Consider the following 16,328-nt stretch of genomic DNA (forward strand, 5'->3'; position numbering starts at 1 on the left):
AGGAGACATGACCCTGTATGTCTTTAAACGAGTCTACAGAAAGCTCTACAGACTCCCTTGTAAAGGAGGCCGTGTCTGCTCTTCTGGATTCATGTCCAAGAGGCATGGGAAAAATCAAACAAACCAACCCCTGGAGGTAAAACTGGAAAAGGACCAGAGGATGAAGGCGGAATCCCAAAGATGATGTTGGTCTTCACTTTGCTGATGGACTATCATTTTAGTGCCAGCGCCTAAGCAGTAAGTACTTGGCTAATCAGTACTCACGGGCAGTGGGGATGCCCTTCTCCAGCAGACATTCTGGTTGTAGTACTACCTCTGTTGCCTACTATCTGTGTGATCTTGAGCAAGTTACTTAACTTCTCTGTGCCTCTCTTTCCTCACCTATAAAATGGGGATACGAGTATCAATTTGGTGAGGCTTATGTGTTTATGCCTAGCATAAAGTAAGTGCTAAATAAATGTCAGCTGTCATTAATATTATTGCCTGAGCTTACCAATAACCGGAGTCAAAGTGCACGTGGGAGTAAAGAGCAGCCGTGAAAATGCAGCTCACTGCCCTGTCCTGACCACCTGCAGCACAGTAACCTACACAAAGGCTCTGACTGCTGCTGCCATGGCCGTGACATACGCTGGAGTCCCCAGGTTGGAGGAAAGGGCTGTGTTGCAGGGGCCCACCAGGGGGCCCACCAGGACCTCACCCCCCACCACCCCCACAAAGTCCCAGTAGCCGGGCCTCACTGGGTGTGTGCTCACCAGCAGCCCACCATAGGCAGTGGGCTTCCTCGTATGGGAGGTGGTCCTGACCAAAGAACCAGCACCAACCTCGGCTGGACAGGTGTCTGAGGGCTGAAGAACGTGATGGGGGAGCACCGGGGACGCCCTGGACGACACGCGTTCACTTTCACCTCGGCCACGGGCAGCGACAGGTTCTCAGCCAGGTGGCTGGGGCCTGGGGGAGGCCCTTCTCCAGCAGGAACCCGTCCGGGGCCACGGACAGCGGGTGGAACGCCTCGCAGTCACCGGCAAGGTCTGCTTCCAGACTCGCCCTTGGCTGTCTCGGCCTGTTCTTCCGCCAGCTTTTCCTTCTCTTTTTCGAGGTGTGCCTCAGGCCGGGGCTTCTCCGGCAGCTTCTCCAGGACCAGTGAGAGGGAGCCAGGTTGGCCTCCGGTCCTGGCTGCACCGCGGCCTCTGGCGGCTTCTCCTCGCCCCGCCTCAAGGAACCCCGGACCCGCCGATGTTGGCAAGTTCTGCGCAGGCGCTGCCTCCCGCCCCTCCCCTCGGTGTGTCCGACGTCGCCCTGGCGTGTTAGTTTTATCTTTCTATTAAATCTATTTTAGTCTTGGTAGTAAAGCTGTCCGCTCTTCGAGGGCGGAACACTAGCGTGTCCACGGTCCACGTGCCTGCAGCCCACCTTGGCCGACACAAGGTTCTCCATGGTTGGATGTTGGCTTCTCTGAAGCGGGACTGGGAAGTCCTCCAGGTTCTACTCCCTTGGACAGGGCTGGGGCTAAGGAGCCCAAGCTCGTTCTGCTTGCTGCTCCAGGCCAACGAATCCGGAGACGAGTTTTTAGAACAAGGGATAAAGACTCTAGTCAGAAGGCTAGCTGACAGGGAAACGGCAGCCTCACCTGTCAGAGAGCCATCCTCCACGCATCAGAATGTGGGCGCCTTTATTTATAGAAGGGGGCGGGGCTTACTGTGGCAGTAACCAATGGCTGAGGGGGCCACTAACGGTCGCTGGGCGTCAGTTACTCACTAACGGCCTCCTGCTTGGGGGAGGGGTTTACTGGCGATGCCAATGGTGGAGCAGGGCTGCCCCAGCTTGTGCCCGCCTCCTGGCCTCCACGCCCAGAGCAGAAAAGTGCCACAGCAGAAACCAGCCAGTCAGAAGTACCAGACGCAACGGCAGATGTCCTCCAGCTCTCAGTGGAGCAAGTGCAGGCGGAAGACGTGACACTGGCCGCGTAGAGACAGCGGAGGTGCAGTCAACTGGGATCAGCGTCTGAGGCGGCGGGCGCCAGGGGCTCATCCCACAGCCAGCCTGTGACCGCCAGGGTGGCCCCGGATGGGCAGCGGGAGCAGCTGGTCTGCCTGGCTGCAAGGGGGTCTGCAGGCGGAGACGTGCAGGGGAGCAGCCTCGGCCTCTGGAGAGGAGTAGGAAGGTGCAGCAAAGGAGGCAAAAACCCATCACATCTCGGATTCGGATACAGCGGCCATCACTACACTGGTGGCTTTTTCCCTCAGAAATTCCAGCCAAACCTGGACCTTGTTGTACCCTCTGCAAGACCACTCCGAGATGTGTTTAGTGGCTTGAAGAGAAAAAAAATAAATAAAAATAAAAAGCAGCCCTTGAAAAACAGGTGTTTACTGAACAGGCCCTCAGGGCAACTATGGTGTTAGAGCTATAACAAAACCACTGCTCCAAAGGAGTTGATGTTAAATTTTATGAAGAGCAAGGATATACTTATTCATTTGCCAGGTTTCGATGTTAAAACTTATATCCCAATGAAATGAGATAACAAATGATTTCGGATGGTGTTGAATACTGTGAAGGAAATAAAAGAGGTTACTGCTTAGGGAATGACAGACTCTGGTAGGGAGGGAACAGGGATTTCATGCCTCAATTCCATTAGATAGAAGGGGGCCGAGATAATAAATAGGTACCCATCGTGCAAATATCTGGGAGATCGGGATAGCTAGGACAAGTTCAAAGCTGTTGGTGAGGGGAAGAAGATGGTAAACAATGAGAACAATTAGAAAGCTGATGCAATAGCCCATGAAAGCTGACCAGTGCCAGGCAAAGTATAAACTCTCTAACATATATTGCCTTTTTATAAGCCCAAATAATGCCTTGTATTTCAATCAATTACCTATGAATAAGAGGTAATCTCTAGAAAGTAAGGAGCAAGCTCATGATTAGAGAGTAAGTGAGGACTAGATATATAACTATTAAGAGAATCCAAATCTAGGGCTGCAAACTCCACATTGTGATTTAGGGCAACCTTACTTTCTCATCTCTTCAGCTCTGCCTATTCCTTCCCCCAAAAACATGTCAGAATGCAAATTCAGTTGGTGTGAGTCAGCATTTGAGTGTTCCACTGAGACATAGACACAAGTCACTCTTGTGCAGCCTTTTTCAATTGACTGAGGAAAGGGTTCCACGTTGCAGGCTTTAACAATTCCTTTCACTTAGGAGTGTTATTATCACCATTTTTTAATCTCCATATGGAACAGAGCGCATCAGGACTACAGCTGGATTCTAGGCGGCAATTACAAGGAATTTTTGGAATGTTTGTCATGAGAAGAACGATTAACTAATTTTTCTTTAAAACACTTATTGAATACCTGGTCAATGCCAAACATTGGGCTGGGCCTGGTGATAAAATGGTAACAACATACAGGCTGGTCACTACCCTCATGGTGTTTTCAGCTTTCAGAGGTTACACAGGCAGAAATAAATTGTATAATTGAGGCACACAGGACACAGAACTCATGAAAGGAGATTTAACCTAGTCAGTTAAATCTGGAAGGATTTCCCAGAGAAAACTATGCTTGTACAAATAATAGAAAATACTTTTATTATTTTTATTGAAGTATCATTGATTCACAATATAATTTTTAGTTTCAGGTGTACATCATGATGCTCCAACATTTTTACAGTTTATTCCCCACTAATATTATTACAAGATAATGGCTATAATTCCCTGTGCTCTACAATTTATTCTTGTTGCTTATCTAGAAAACTATTTTTGAATGCCTCTGAAAAGTCAAAATACACTGAAGAAATGAAGTTGAAGTAAGATTAACGAAAATACTGGGACACTATTCCACTGTCATTCAGGCCTCCTGCTGTGTTCTTTGAACAGAAGCTCATACCTGCCTTAGGGCCTTTGTGCTTGGCTGATGCCACTGCTCCTTTGAATCTGATTGCATGCTCCTTTATATTCTTCTTATGGTCACTTTTCCATTACCATCCTTATTTTGATTAGCCCTGCTTATCACTCTCAAAAAGCTCTTTTGCTTTCTTCAGATGTGATGATCTAGGTTTTTCTTCCCTTTATTTACTTATTTATTTTTTATAGTAGGTTGTAAGCTTCAAGAATCTGGGCTCCTGGATCTCTGGGTCACATCAACTGGTCCAAGTCTGACACATGGTAAGCGCTCAATAAATATTGAAGTGCTCAATAAATAATGAAGGATAAATGTTTGCACAAGAAGGTTTATACTGAGTTAATTTATTTTGCACAATGTTAACCATGTTATATTCCCTTCACATCGCAAAATTCTGATAAAACTCCCTTAAAAATGAAGCTTTATTGAAGATGAGAAATGAACCTTATTGTTTGCATAATCTGAGGCTTAGTTTAAAAAATAAGACCCTGGAAATTTACTTTGAAGCACATAAAAAAGATTAATAGATAGGTAGGTAGATGGATAGATATAAAATAAAACAAGTTTACTAAAATGTAATTTCAAAATTTTGATTATGGCTAAACAGATAGATGTTCACTGTAAATTTCTTTCAACACAACTGTCTTTATGAAAATTTTCATAAATAAATGTGGGAAAGAAAAAATACCCGAGTATATTCCTCCTCTGAGTAGAGTTTATGTTTAATTTATATTTTCTGTGTCCTTCAGGTGGATGACTAGCAGGGAAATAGTCAAGAAAATCCTTTACAATATATTGATTAAGCAACAAGTGATAGATTTGGCATGGTTTCCACTAAAGAGTTGTGCACTCACATGGTTAATTGGAAGTTGGGAAAACTAGAGCCCATGGCTCACTATTCCTCTGGCTTGAGATCTGGCTGCTGGTTCCAGGGGACTGAGTAAAGTCAGAAGTGGAAGGTGACTCCCAGGTGTTACCTGTTGTGATAGGAGAAATCATGGTCTCACTTGTGACTCATAATCCTCTCATCAAAGGAAATGTGCCCTCTTCACCATTAAGATGGTTCAGTGTCTTTCTGTCCTGTGAATCTATTTGACCTTGTACCTGCTCTTAATTTTGATGGCCCAGGATGGGAGGAACCCTCATTACATTAATAATAACAACCAGCATCTGAATGAGTGTTCCTGGCTTATGAAAGTATTCTATTTACCTTACTTTATTTGTCTGTCCCAACAATGCATTGATGCAAATAGGCCAGGTAATATTATGCACTCACCTATTTTATAGATCAAGGCAATGTGTGAGAGCCATGGCCAATTTCATGGTAGGGTACTGAGGAGCTGAAATTTGGACTGAGGTTCCTGACTTCTAATCCAATCATTCACCCTTATCTAATGCCTGACTGAAAATGTAGGCAATTTTTTACTATCTGACTTTATCAAAAGAAAGGAGGCTTTCAAGGAAATAGAGTAGCAGAGAAAAGTCCTAGGGAAAGTGAACTTTTCCCAGGTTGAATTCATGCTATGTTATCCCCAAATCTCGAATCCATTTCTTGATTCTGCTGAATAACAGCAACATTTAGACACAGCTTTTTCTTCCTGCCTCCTCCCTCCCTCCCTCCCTCCCTTCCTCCTGTAGACTGAAAGAAAGGTGCAACATGAGAGCTGTGAGTTAAGTTTTGTTGGGGTAAAATGAGGACTACAGCCAGGGAGACAGCATTTCTGATAGCTCTGAGAAACTGCTCCAAAGAGCAACTGCTGCCTGACTTTCAGTTTTCTTTTATCTCTGAAAACATTTCAATGTCTTGTTAGGGGATGAGGTAAGTGTCATATATGATTTTAGTGAAGGGGGCACCTGCAGTCATGCACACATTGTGGCAGAGGTTTGCTGCTAGTCATGAGGAGCTAATTCGCCATTAATGAGTTTAGTGCTTTTCTGGATATGAACAGATGTAATAACTGGGCTCATAAAATCTCCTCCTGAAAATATCTAACTATCTGAAGACTTTTCCTGCAAGTTTTTCCAGGAGCACAGAGTGCCTCATTCCTGTTCTCCACTCTTAATTCCTTTCAGAGGGTATTGAATGTCAGCAGCTGCAACAGCACTTGATTTATTCCTTGTAGAGGTAGCTGTCAAGTGCCAATTTGTAGTTGACACTTCCTTCTTTCCTTCCTTGCTTTCTCCCCTCCAGCTCCCTCCCTCCCTCCCTTCCTTCTGCATGTCTTCATTGAGTGTCTCTATAATGTCAGGAAGTCTCTACTCTTATGGATATTTCAGGTTACAGTGGTAGAATAAGGAATCACACAAATGGATGTAAAAATATACCTCTAGTAATTACTACAGAGTATATCACAAGGAGGCCTTGAATTAATGGGGAGGCTTCCTTGAAATCTTTACCAAGCAAAGGGCTCACTGCTTGAAGCACATAGAAACTAATACTACGGCACCAGCTTTTGAGAAGAGTGTTTTGAGGCCAACTGGCAATGAGACACGGGAAGGGCTCAAATCTGTGTCTTTGATCTGGGGTTCGGTCAAACATTATGAGTTTGTGGAGGATGTATTAGTTGGCAGAAATGTTGGTGGAGCAGGTTTCAATTAGTGGGCTTTGGAACTTGTCCTTTTATGATAAGATATGGTTGAAGCTTCAACCTGGGATCTTCTAGGATGGAGAACCCTTCACTTCTGAACGGATTCTGGCATTCAAGTTCTAGTCATGTCCTGATGCTTTGGTTCTCTGGGGGTGGTATGGAGACTTAGTTTTTGGGTGTTATTTGAGGTCAGACATTCTTCCCTTGTGCCTGCTTTGGCTGCCTGGGCCTGAAGCTGAGGGAGTGAGTGGCACAAGGTGGGAGAGGGTTCTGGGAGGAAGGCCAGTGCTGGTAGTCTGCTGGCAATCACCAGGCTGCAGATTGCAACTTTATTCCAAGGGCAATGGGAATCCATTGAAGAATTTCAGGTAGGACTGTAACGTAACTCTCATAAGTCATTTAGTTTAAATGGAAGCCTGCCCAATTAAGCCATCTTTATTCATGTGGTCTGTGAGCAGAGGGCAGAAATGATCCACAGGATTGATCATCTGAATTAATTCTAATGCCATGCTCAGTGATCTGGTAAGTTGTGAAAGTAATAGGCCTTGGGTGTCCTCCTCTGGGAAGTTTATTGAACAAGCTGTTAAAAAAAATTCAATTGAGTAAATTTGAAGATTTCCTTGGCTTTATTCAAAGACTTCTGAATCCAGCAATATCCCAGTGACTAAGCAGAAGGGAATTCTGAGGGGTTGTGCAAATGGAAGGTTTTTATAGGAAGAAATGAGGGGCAAAGAAGCCATCAGCAAAGTATATTCAGGGCAGACACCTTTTTTTGGGGGGGATTACAAGGGTTTTATCATGCAGATATATATATGTCCTTTCTCTGGGCCAGGGATAGGAATGGAGAAGGAGTAAAACACAACAGATCACCACCACATTGCCTACACCAAAATTCCAGACTAGATGATTAAGATTACATTTCTGGGGAAGGCTGTAACTGCAATTGTGTCAGGTATTGTAGAGGTTTGGTGTCATGGGCTTTAGCACAAGTGACACTTTTGGGGCCTGTGGTTTTCTCTTTAGCACCTGCACATCTGCATTATGTTTCTGGATGCGTGCAGTAAGCCTCCTTCCAGAGGGCTGCAGACTTCTTCAGGGCCCTGCAAGAGGAATAGACAAAAGCATGAGTAGCTGAGACTCAGGTCAAAGGAGCTACTTCAAGGAGCATTCACTCTTTTACTCAATACTTTATAACATTGTCATTTTCAGCTATATCTGAAAGACCTCTTTCTATCTTGCCTGGTGGAGGGAGTCAAATACTGACATGTTTTAGAAAGTGATTTCACATTTTCTATATGGAGGAGATTGAGATTTTCTTTTGTTTTATGCTTTTCTATACTCCAAAGCATCACTTTCCTTTCCTCCAGTATTAAGAGAAAAAGCTCTGCTGAATTTCTATAAGATAAAACATATAACTATAAACCAACTCATCCTGTATTCACCGACCTCTCTTACTTTATAAAGTGAAACATTTTCTAGGCTCTGGTGATACAGAAGTGAAAGAGTCTTGTCCACCTGGAGTTCCTGGTCTGCACTGGGAGACACATATTACCCAATATGCTATTTAATCATGATTGTGATAAAGGTCAGACATGAAGAGAAGCAAGTGTTATAAGAAGCAAATGTGACAGGTTTAGACTTGGGAGCAAGGGAGGACTGAGATGAACAAAAGACTGTTCAGGTGAGCTTTGGAGAGTGAGTGGAAATTGGGAAGGTGATAGGAGGGGGGAGGCAGGTTGGAAGATTATTCTGGTAGAAGAAAACATGACCAAGGATGTGTCATGGGCAAGGGGCAGGTAGTTATGTAGCAGCTGAATGGAGGTCATATATCTGGAGGGCAGGAAAGGAGGAGGGCAGTGGTAGAAAGTGAAGATGGATCACTGTTCAGTGATCAGATCTGACTAGGTCTAGCCTTGATGGCTTATTTATTCATATTAATAAGATAGTGTTTTTCTTTTTCCTAATCTTAAAATTAAAAAAATAAAAAAGATTCAACCAAGGTTTTGGCTATTAATTTGACAAGCACAGGATTCTCCAGGGAACTGTGCATGGTTTAGGATGAGTATGGATTCTCAGTTCCTATAGAAAGAGTCACCCCTGCCTGTCCCATCAGACCCTGCAAGCATCTTAGTTTGCAACCCTGGACCAGATGATTTGAGAGTCCCTTCTACCGGTTAAGTTCTAAAGCATGTCAAGGCTCTTTGGGTGATACAAAGACAAATAATACAGAACCCTGGTTTATAAGAAGCTTGAAATTTAGTAGGGCATCAAGGCACTAAGAAGTACCCAGAAGGCAGCAGGTAAATGGTAGGAATTATTGTTATCAGTTCTGTGTTAGTGTTGCTCCTTATAGAGACTCAGTCCTTATAGAGCCTCATGTCCCTGGTGGGCATGTGGCTGTTCCTTAATAAATAGCTATTGGCTGAATGATTCATAAAGAAGTGAAGAGTCTGGGGACCAGCAGTGAAGGAAAATGAGAATTGTGGGTTGCGGGACTGTTATTACCTGACAATATCTCCAAATGCCTTCAACATGGGCTTATTCACGTACTGCAGTCCATGCTTGGCACACAGTGACTTCACCAGAGGTGCCACCTTGTGATAATTATGGCGTGGCATTGTGGGAAATAGACTAGGGAAATAGAGAAGATATAAAACTTCTCAGACCTAAGGAGAAACCCAAAGTTCCCATTCCCCTTTTACAAATTAAAATGATATCAACCACACAGACCCAACCTTGACCTTGCACAATACTTTTGTTTTGGGAAATTAAACTTGCTGGCAGACTCTTCTTATTCCTTAACCCACTACAAGCCTTGTGGGTGGCATATGTTTAGGAAGAACTAAGAATATGTTTTAGCTCCATCAACTGTTTATTTTTGGCCTGATCAAATGAAAGTATACCATTTACAACTTTTTACCATTTAGAACTACCCAGAGAACTGGAGATACTGAACAACCCACCCCGCCCCTGCTAATCTCTGTCTTATCTCTGTTTTTCTAACTTCCTTAGCAAGCATAGATGAATGTATATTCAGTTCAGTTCAGTCACTCAGTTGTGTCTGACTCTTTGCGACCCCACGAATCACAGCACCCCAGGCCTCCCTGTCCATCACCAACTCCTGGAGTTTATCCAAACTCATGCCCATCGAGTCAATCATGCCATCCAGCCATCTCATCCTCTGTTGTCCCCTTCTCCTCCTGCTCCCAATCCCTCCCAGCATCAGGGTCTTTTCCAATGAGTCAACTCTTCACATGAGGTGACCAAAGGACTGGAGTTTCAGTGTCAGCATCAGTCCTTCCAATGAACACCCAGGACTGATCTCTTTTAGGATGGACTGGTTGGATCTCCTTGCAGTCCAAGGGACTCTCAAGAGTCTTCTCCAACACCACAGTTCAAAACCATCAATTTCTCGGTGCTCAGCTTTCTTTATAGTCGAACTCTCACATCCATACATGACCACTGGAAAAACCATAGCCTTGACCAGACGGACCCTTGTTGGCAAAGTAATGTCTCTGCTTTTTAATATGCTATCTAGGTTGGCCATAACTTTCCTTCCAAGGAGTAAGCATCTTTTAATTTCATGGCTGCAGTCACCATCTGCAGTGCTTTTGGGGCCCAGAAAAATAAAGTCTGACACTGTTTCCACTGTCTCCCCATCTATTTCCCATGAGGTGATGGGACCAGATGCCACAGTCTTAGTTTTCTGAATGTTGAGCTTTAAGCCAACTTTTTCACTCTCCTCTTTCACTTTCATCAAGAGGATTTTTAGTTCCTCTTCACCTCTGCCATAAGGGTGGTGTCATCTGCATATCTGAGGTTATTGATATTTCTCCTGGCAATCTTGATTCCAGCTTGTGCTTCTTCCAGCCCAGCATTTCTCATGATGTTACCTGTATATAAGCTAAATAAGCAGGGTGACAATATGCAGCCATGACGTACTCCTTTTCCTATTTGGAACCAGTCAGTTTTTCCATGTCCAGTTCTAACTGTTGCTTCCTGACCTGCATACAGGTTTCTCAAGAGGCAGATCAGGCGGTCTGGTATTCCCATGTCTTTCAGAATTTTCCACAGTTTATTGTGATCCACATATGGAAGGCTTTGGTGTAGTCAATAAAGCAGAAATAGATGTTTTTCTGGAACTCTCTTGCTTTTTCAATGATCCACCAGATCTCGGCAATTTGATCTCTGGTTCCTCTACCTTTTATAAAACCAGCTTGAACATCTGGAAGTTCTTGGTTCACATTATTGCTGAAGCCTGGCTTGGAGAATTTTGAGCATTACTTTACTAGCATGTGAGATGGGTGCAATTGTGCGGTAGTTTGAGCATTCTTTGGGATTGCCTTTCTTTGGGATTGGAATGAAAACTGACCTTTTCCAGTCCTGTGACCACTGCTGAGTTTTCCAAATTTGCTGGCATATTGAGTGCAGCACTTTAACAACATCATCTTTCAGGATTTGAAATAGCTCAACTAGAATTCCATCACATCCACTAGCTTTGTTCATAATGATGCTTTCTAAGGCCCGCTTGACTTTGCATTCCAGGATGTCTGGCTCTAGGTGAGTGATCACACCATTGTGATTATCTGGGTCGTGAAGATCTTTTTTGTACAGTTCTTCTGTGTATTCTTGCCACCTCTTTTTAATATCTTCTGCCTTATATTAAGTCATGGAAAATAACTAAAAGTCCCAGGAAAGGAATAAGAAGTGAAGAAAGATGGATTTTTAATCCCAAGTTTTCACTAGCCAGATGACCATCTTGGATGTAAACCTCTTCTTTAATAAAATTATGAATAATAGTCCTTCCTTTGTTTTGCTGAAATTTTCAAACACTAATATGAGAAATATAATGAAAAAATCCATTGAACCAATAAAGATCTTGTTCCTCCTTTGACTGCCATAGACACACATGGCTTAGACAAAGAGAATGTGGAAAGCTTCTCTCTGATATTCTGGAGAAACTGACTCTCATGTATTATCTATCATCAAGGCATGAACTACCCATTTCCTCTCCCTAACTGACCCGTTGGTAAAGTATTTCCAGATACCATTTTGAAATTGCAGCAGGGACTCTATTATTCACTATATTGTAAACTGGGCTGTAAAGACACAGATAAGCACATGTTTGAATTATAGTGAAGTTAATTTTGAACACAAGTTGCTTACCCAAGTGTCCTGATTTTTCTTGGATTTTTGCCAAAGAAGCAAATGCAAAGAGAACAATCACCAATTCCTAAGCCCATAGGAATCTGGAAACTGAGTCACTGATACTTTTCCAAGATTTCACTCCATTTACTCACAATTGTGACACCTTCATTTCTCTCTTCCCTTATCATTGATGTTAGTAGAAAAATAACATTCATTAGAGAATCCTGGTTCATTCTATTCCCTTTAAGATCCCAAGCTCAGTGCTCTACTCTGGACTATATGTAGAGCAGTTATTAGTGACAGCCCTTGCCCTTTATCATAAATTTTATTCTGTCACTCACTGGTGCTCAATTTGGAAGTTCAAGTGCCCAGTGAACCAGTCACTGAAAAAGGACAGTTCAACATCACAGGTGGCCAAGACCTGCAAAGAAAAAACTTATGTTAGATGTAAATGAGCCCATGTGTCAAAATATTTATTTTATACAGTCATTCAACAGGTGCTCATTGAGTACCTATTTTTTGTAAGAAACCATGAAGGATTAAAAATGAAATACAGTTTTATATAAATATCATATAAAGGCAATAAGGTATTTTGCTCAGAAGTACAGGTTAGGCAGGCCTCCCCAGTGGCTCAGTAGGTAAAGAATCCACCTGTCATGCAGGAGACACAGGAGATGTGAGTTCAATCCCTGAGTTGAGAAGATAGATATGATAAATTACATAGAGTTGAGGGGAGTACCTCACTACCAACCCTCAAATACAGAAGACTAAGTTGTCGTGAATAAGAACTTTGGCAGATGTACTTGGGATTGTAGGGCTTTGGTAGAAATTGTAGGGGTCTTTGAATACCATTTCCAAGGGGTAGGCTTAAAGGACTTCTAACCTTTGGACTGCAGTGAGATCCAACTGAAGGAGATCAGTCCTGAGTGTTCATTGGAAGGACTGGTGTTGAAGCTGAAACTCTAATAGTTTGGCCACCTGATGCAAAGAGCTGACTCATTTGAAAAGACCCTGATGCTCAGAAAGATTGAGAGCAGGAGGAGAAGGGGACAACAGAGGATGAGATGGTTGGATGGCATCACCGACTCCATGGACATGGGTTTGGGTGGACTCCGGGAGTTGGTGATGGACAGGGAGGCCTGGTGTGCTTTGGTTCATGAGGTCGCAAAGAGTCGGACATGAATGAGCGACTAAACTGAACTGAATAAATGGGGAGTATTGTATTCAAGCCCTTTAACTAAGGGTATGTGAATGGAAATGCATTTGTATACAAGTACTTCCTTGTTGGAGAAGGCAATGGCACCCCACTCCAGTACTCTTGCCTGGAGAATCCCATGGACGGAGGAGCCTGGTAGGCTGCAGTCCATCGGGTCGCTACGAGTCAGACATGACTGAGCGACTTCACTTTCACTTTTCACTTTCACACATTGGAGAAGGAAATGGCAACCCACTCCAGTGTTCTTGCCTTGAGAACCCCAGGGACGGGGGAGCCTGGTGGGCTGCCCTGTGGGGTCACACAGGGTCGGACACGACTGAAGTGACTCAGCAGCAGCAGCAGCAGCAGCAGCAGTTCCTTTTGTAATCTATTTTATACATTTTGAAACAGCCTGAGAAGAAGTTCATAGGCTTCTCAGACTACCTTAAACTCTTAGTACTGTACTATGCATGTGTGCTCAGTTGTGTCCTACTGTTTGTGACCCCATGGACTATAGCCTATCAGACTCCTGTGTCCATGGAATTTTCCAGGTGAGCCTACTAGTGTGAGTTGCCATTTTCTCCTCCAGGTGATCATCTGACCCAGGGATGGAACCTGCATCTATTACATGGGCAGGTGTATTCTTTATGACTGAACCACATGGGGAGCCCAGAACCCTGATGAATGTCATTTTATTCAGTACCTTCCTAAGGCTTAATTCTTATTGTTGCTGCCATTTCAAATGTTATTTTTGAAGTTACTGTATATCAAGGTAGATCAAAGTATACTTTAGAGTACCTTGGAGTTCCCCAGAACACTTTCAGGGGATCCTCAAGTTCAAAACGATTCCAATAATACTTCTGAGATGGTATATGCATTTTTCATTCTTCCTCACATGCCTATAGCATGGGTTTTTCCAGAGGTTACTAAACAGGCAATGACTTCATCACTCTGATGGTAACATGTATTGGCCTTATTCTTGTCATTTTAAAATAATCAATGTTTTAAAATCTTCAGTTTTAATTTCAAATACAGTAAATATAAATGTATATAACCTCCACAGAAAGAAGTTGTTTGAAGTTCTCAATAAATTTTAAGAGTGGAAAGTGGGTCCATGATTAGAGAATCCACTGAATCTGGGAATGAACTTTAAGAAGCAATATGATGACTGGATTCTCCAGTTAAACATGGCATAACCAGTAGAAGGCTTGGGAGGAAGTGGAATTCTGCATAGGTCACAGTTCTGCTAATCGTTAACAGCGTGCTTGGAGAGAATGCCAGGTCTCCTCTCTGGGTCTCTTTATCTATACAATGAGATGAGGGGATTCCAGGGTTCTTCCAGGTACAAATTCATTCTGTAATTCTAGGAGTCTCAGATTCATTGAAAAACTATGTCATGTTGGAGCAGGAGTCCTTTTTTGTAAAGTACCAGGCAGTAACTATTTTAATTCTCTACCACAGCTACCCAGTTCTGTTGTTTTGGCATGAAAGCTGTCATAGAGGATATGTAAATGTATGAGTGTGGCTGTGTACCAATGAAACTTTATTTACAAAAACAGAGAGCTGGGCTAGGTTGGGCTCTTGGTGTGTAGTTTACTGAAACCTGGTTTAAATCAAAGACTCTAAAATCAAACTGCTCAGTTTTAAAACATACTTCTACAGAATTCACAGGTGGTTCAGTGGTTCCTACTCTGTGCTTCCACTGCATGGAGCACAGGTTTGATCCCTGGTTGTTGAACTAAGATTATGCATGCCATATACAGTACAGCCAAATAAATAAATACATAAATAAGACTGTTTCTACCACTTATTAGCTGTGTGATACTATGCAAGTTACTCAACTTCGTGCCTCAAATTTGTCATGTATAAAGTGGAAATAATCATGGCACATATATTATGTAGTTACATGCAAAGCAGTTGACAGTACTTTGGCCCCTGGCAAGCCTTCAATAAATATGAATTATGATTTGAGGTAAGCAAATTCTAAATCAGGATGTTTTGGTAGATGCTTCCCAGGAAATGCCTGATTACCTGAGTGCTGAACCAGTCCTTGTTCTCCTCTCTGCTGATTTTCATTGGTATGTGGCTCATCTGGCTAACATATCCAAACCAGGGACTTTCAAGAAGCCTTTTAGAGAATAAAAGGAGGATGTGATCAGTTGGGGAGTTTCAATTCTAATTGCTGGGTTTGCCTAACCACTGGCAGAGCTCGCTGGGCATTGGAGGAAATGGCAGTTACTCCAAGTTTCCAATAATATGGTGGTTATTTGTTTTCTTCTTTGGAGGCCTTTATATCTAGAGATGACACATTACACATCCAGTCACATGGCCTGCATTGTAGTCTAACGTACAGGAGCCATGCTCCTGAAGTTTTCTCTGGCATTGGTGAAAGACTCAAAAGATACCTAGGTAACTTAAGGGCAAGCTTCCTAGGTGGATCAGTGGAAAAGAATACACCTGTTAAGGTAGGAGATGCGAGTTTGATCCTTGGGTTGGGAAGATCCCCTGGAGAAAGAAATGGCAACCCACTCCAGTATTCTTGCCTGTGAACACCCAAGAACAGAAGAGTCTGGCAGGCTACAGTCCATGGGGTCCCAAAAGAGTTGGATGTGACTTAGTGACTAAAACAACTTAAGGATATATGCAATGTGATCAATAGCTTGGGTGTTGTCATCAGATAGAGCTGGGTTCAAGCTCTGATTTTTCACTGCCACTGGCCCTTATTTGCTCTATAACCTTGAGTAGGTTATTTAATTCTCTGAACTTTAGTTCTCTTATCAGAAAAATGAAGCTAATGCTATCTATATTACAGAGTTGTGCATGGATTGATTATATCAAATAAGAATGCATGTAAAGCATTTAGCAAAAATGCTTTAGCTAAAGCATTTAGCTTGAGACATAGTAGCTATACCGTTATTGTCATGGAGGATTTAGAATAATAATGCAAATGAATGAAGAAGGAATAAATTGGGAAGTTGAAGAAGGTTATTCAGTCTGAAGTCATTTAGGTGTTGGGAAAAATCTCTAGTCAAAAATAACTTTAAAAAATCCTGTACTTCCATGATCATTGGCAAGAATTATAAACAACTGGATTACAGTTTTAAGGGCTTTGTGATCAGGAAGACTACAGGTGACGTTTGAGCAACACACTGGTTCACTTAAATATGGATATTTTTTCAGGAAATATGTACAATATTATAAGATCCATGGTTGGTTGAATCTACTGGTGTGGAAACACAGATAGGGATAGCTGACAATGGGACCTGAATCTCTCTGAATTTTGGTAATCAAGGCAGGTCTAAGGCTCAGTCCCCCACAGATGCTGAGGGAATATTGTACTGCAACTGGTAATTAAGCAAGTGGGGGAAGAAAAAGGCAAGATTGGGCAAGTTCATTTTCCAAGGAACTCATTCAACTATTTGAACTTTTTTTGCCCTGCATTTTCTTGGGAATGTTTCAGTTACAAGAATGCAGCCAGCTCTCATAATCTGCTGATCATTGCTAATC

General features: G+C 42.8%; 1 protein-coding gene across 1 annotated transcript in view; it reads right to left on the bottom strand.

Annotated features, from left to right (window-relative positions):
• Positions 1-7,517: 7,517 nt before the first annotated feature.
• Positions 7,518-16,328, bottom strand: part of LOC133069465 (fatty acid desaturase 2-like protein FADS2B) — a 55,102-nt gene continuing 46,291 nt past the window's right edge. The window contains exons 9-12 of the mRNA XM_061161125.1: positions 14,853-14,949; positions 11,968-12,047; positions 8,984-9,109; positions 7,518-7,578 (exon numbers count right to left, since the gene is read on the bottom strand). Of these exons, the coding sequence (XP_061017108.1) occupies positions 7,518-7,578; positions 8,984-9,109; positions 11,968-12,047; positions 14,853-14,949 (364 nt within the window). The remainder of the gene's footprint in view (positions 7,579-8,983; positions 9,110-11,967; positions 12,048-14,852; positions 14,950-16,328) is intronic.

This window comes from Dama dama, chromosome 1, assembly GCF_033118175.1.
Source record: "Dama dama isolate Ldn47 chromosome 1, ASM3311817v1, whole genome shotgun sequence".
Classification (NCBI taxonomy): Eukaryota; Metazoa; Chordata; class Mammalia; order Artiodactyla; family Cervidae; genus Dama; species Dama dama.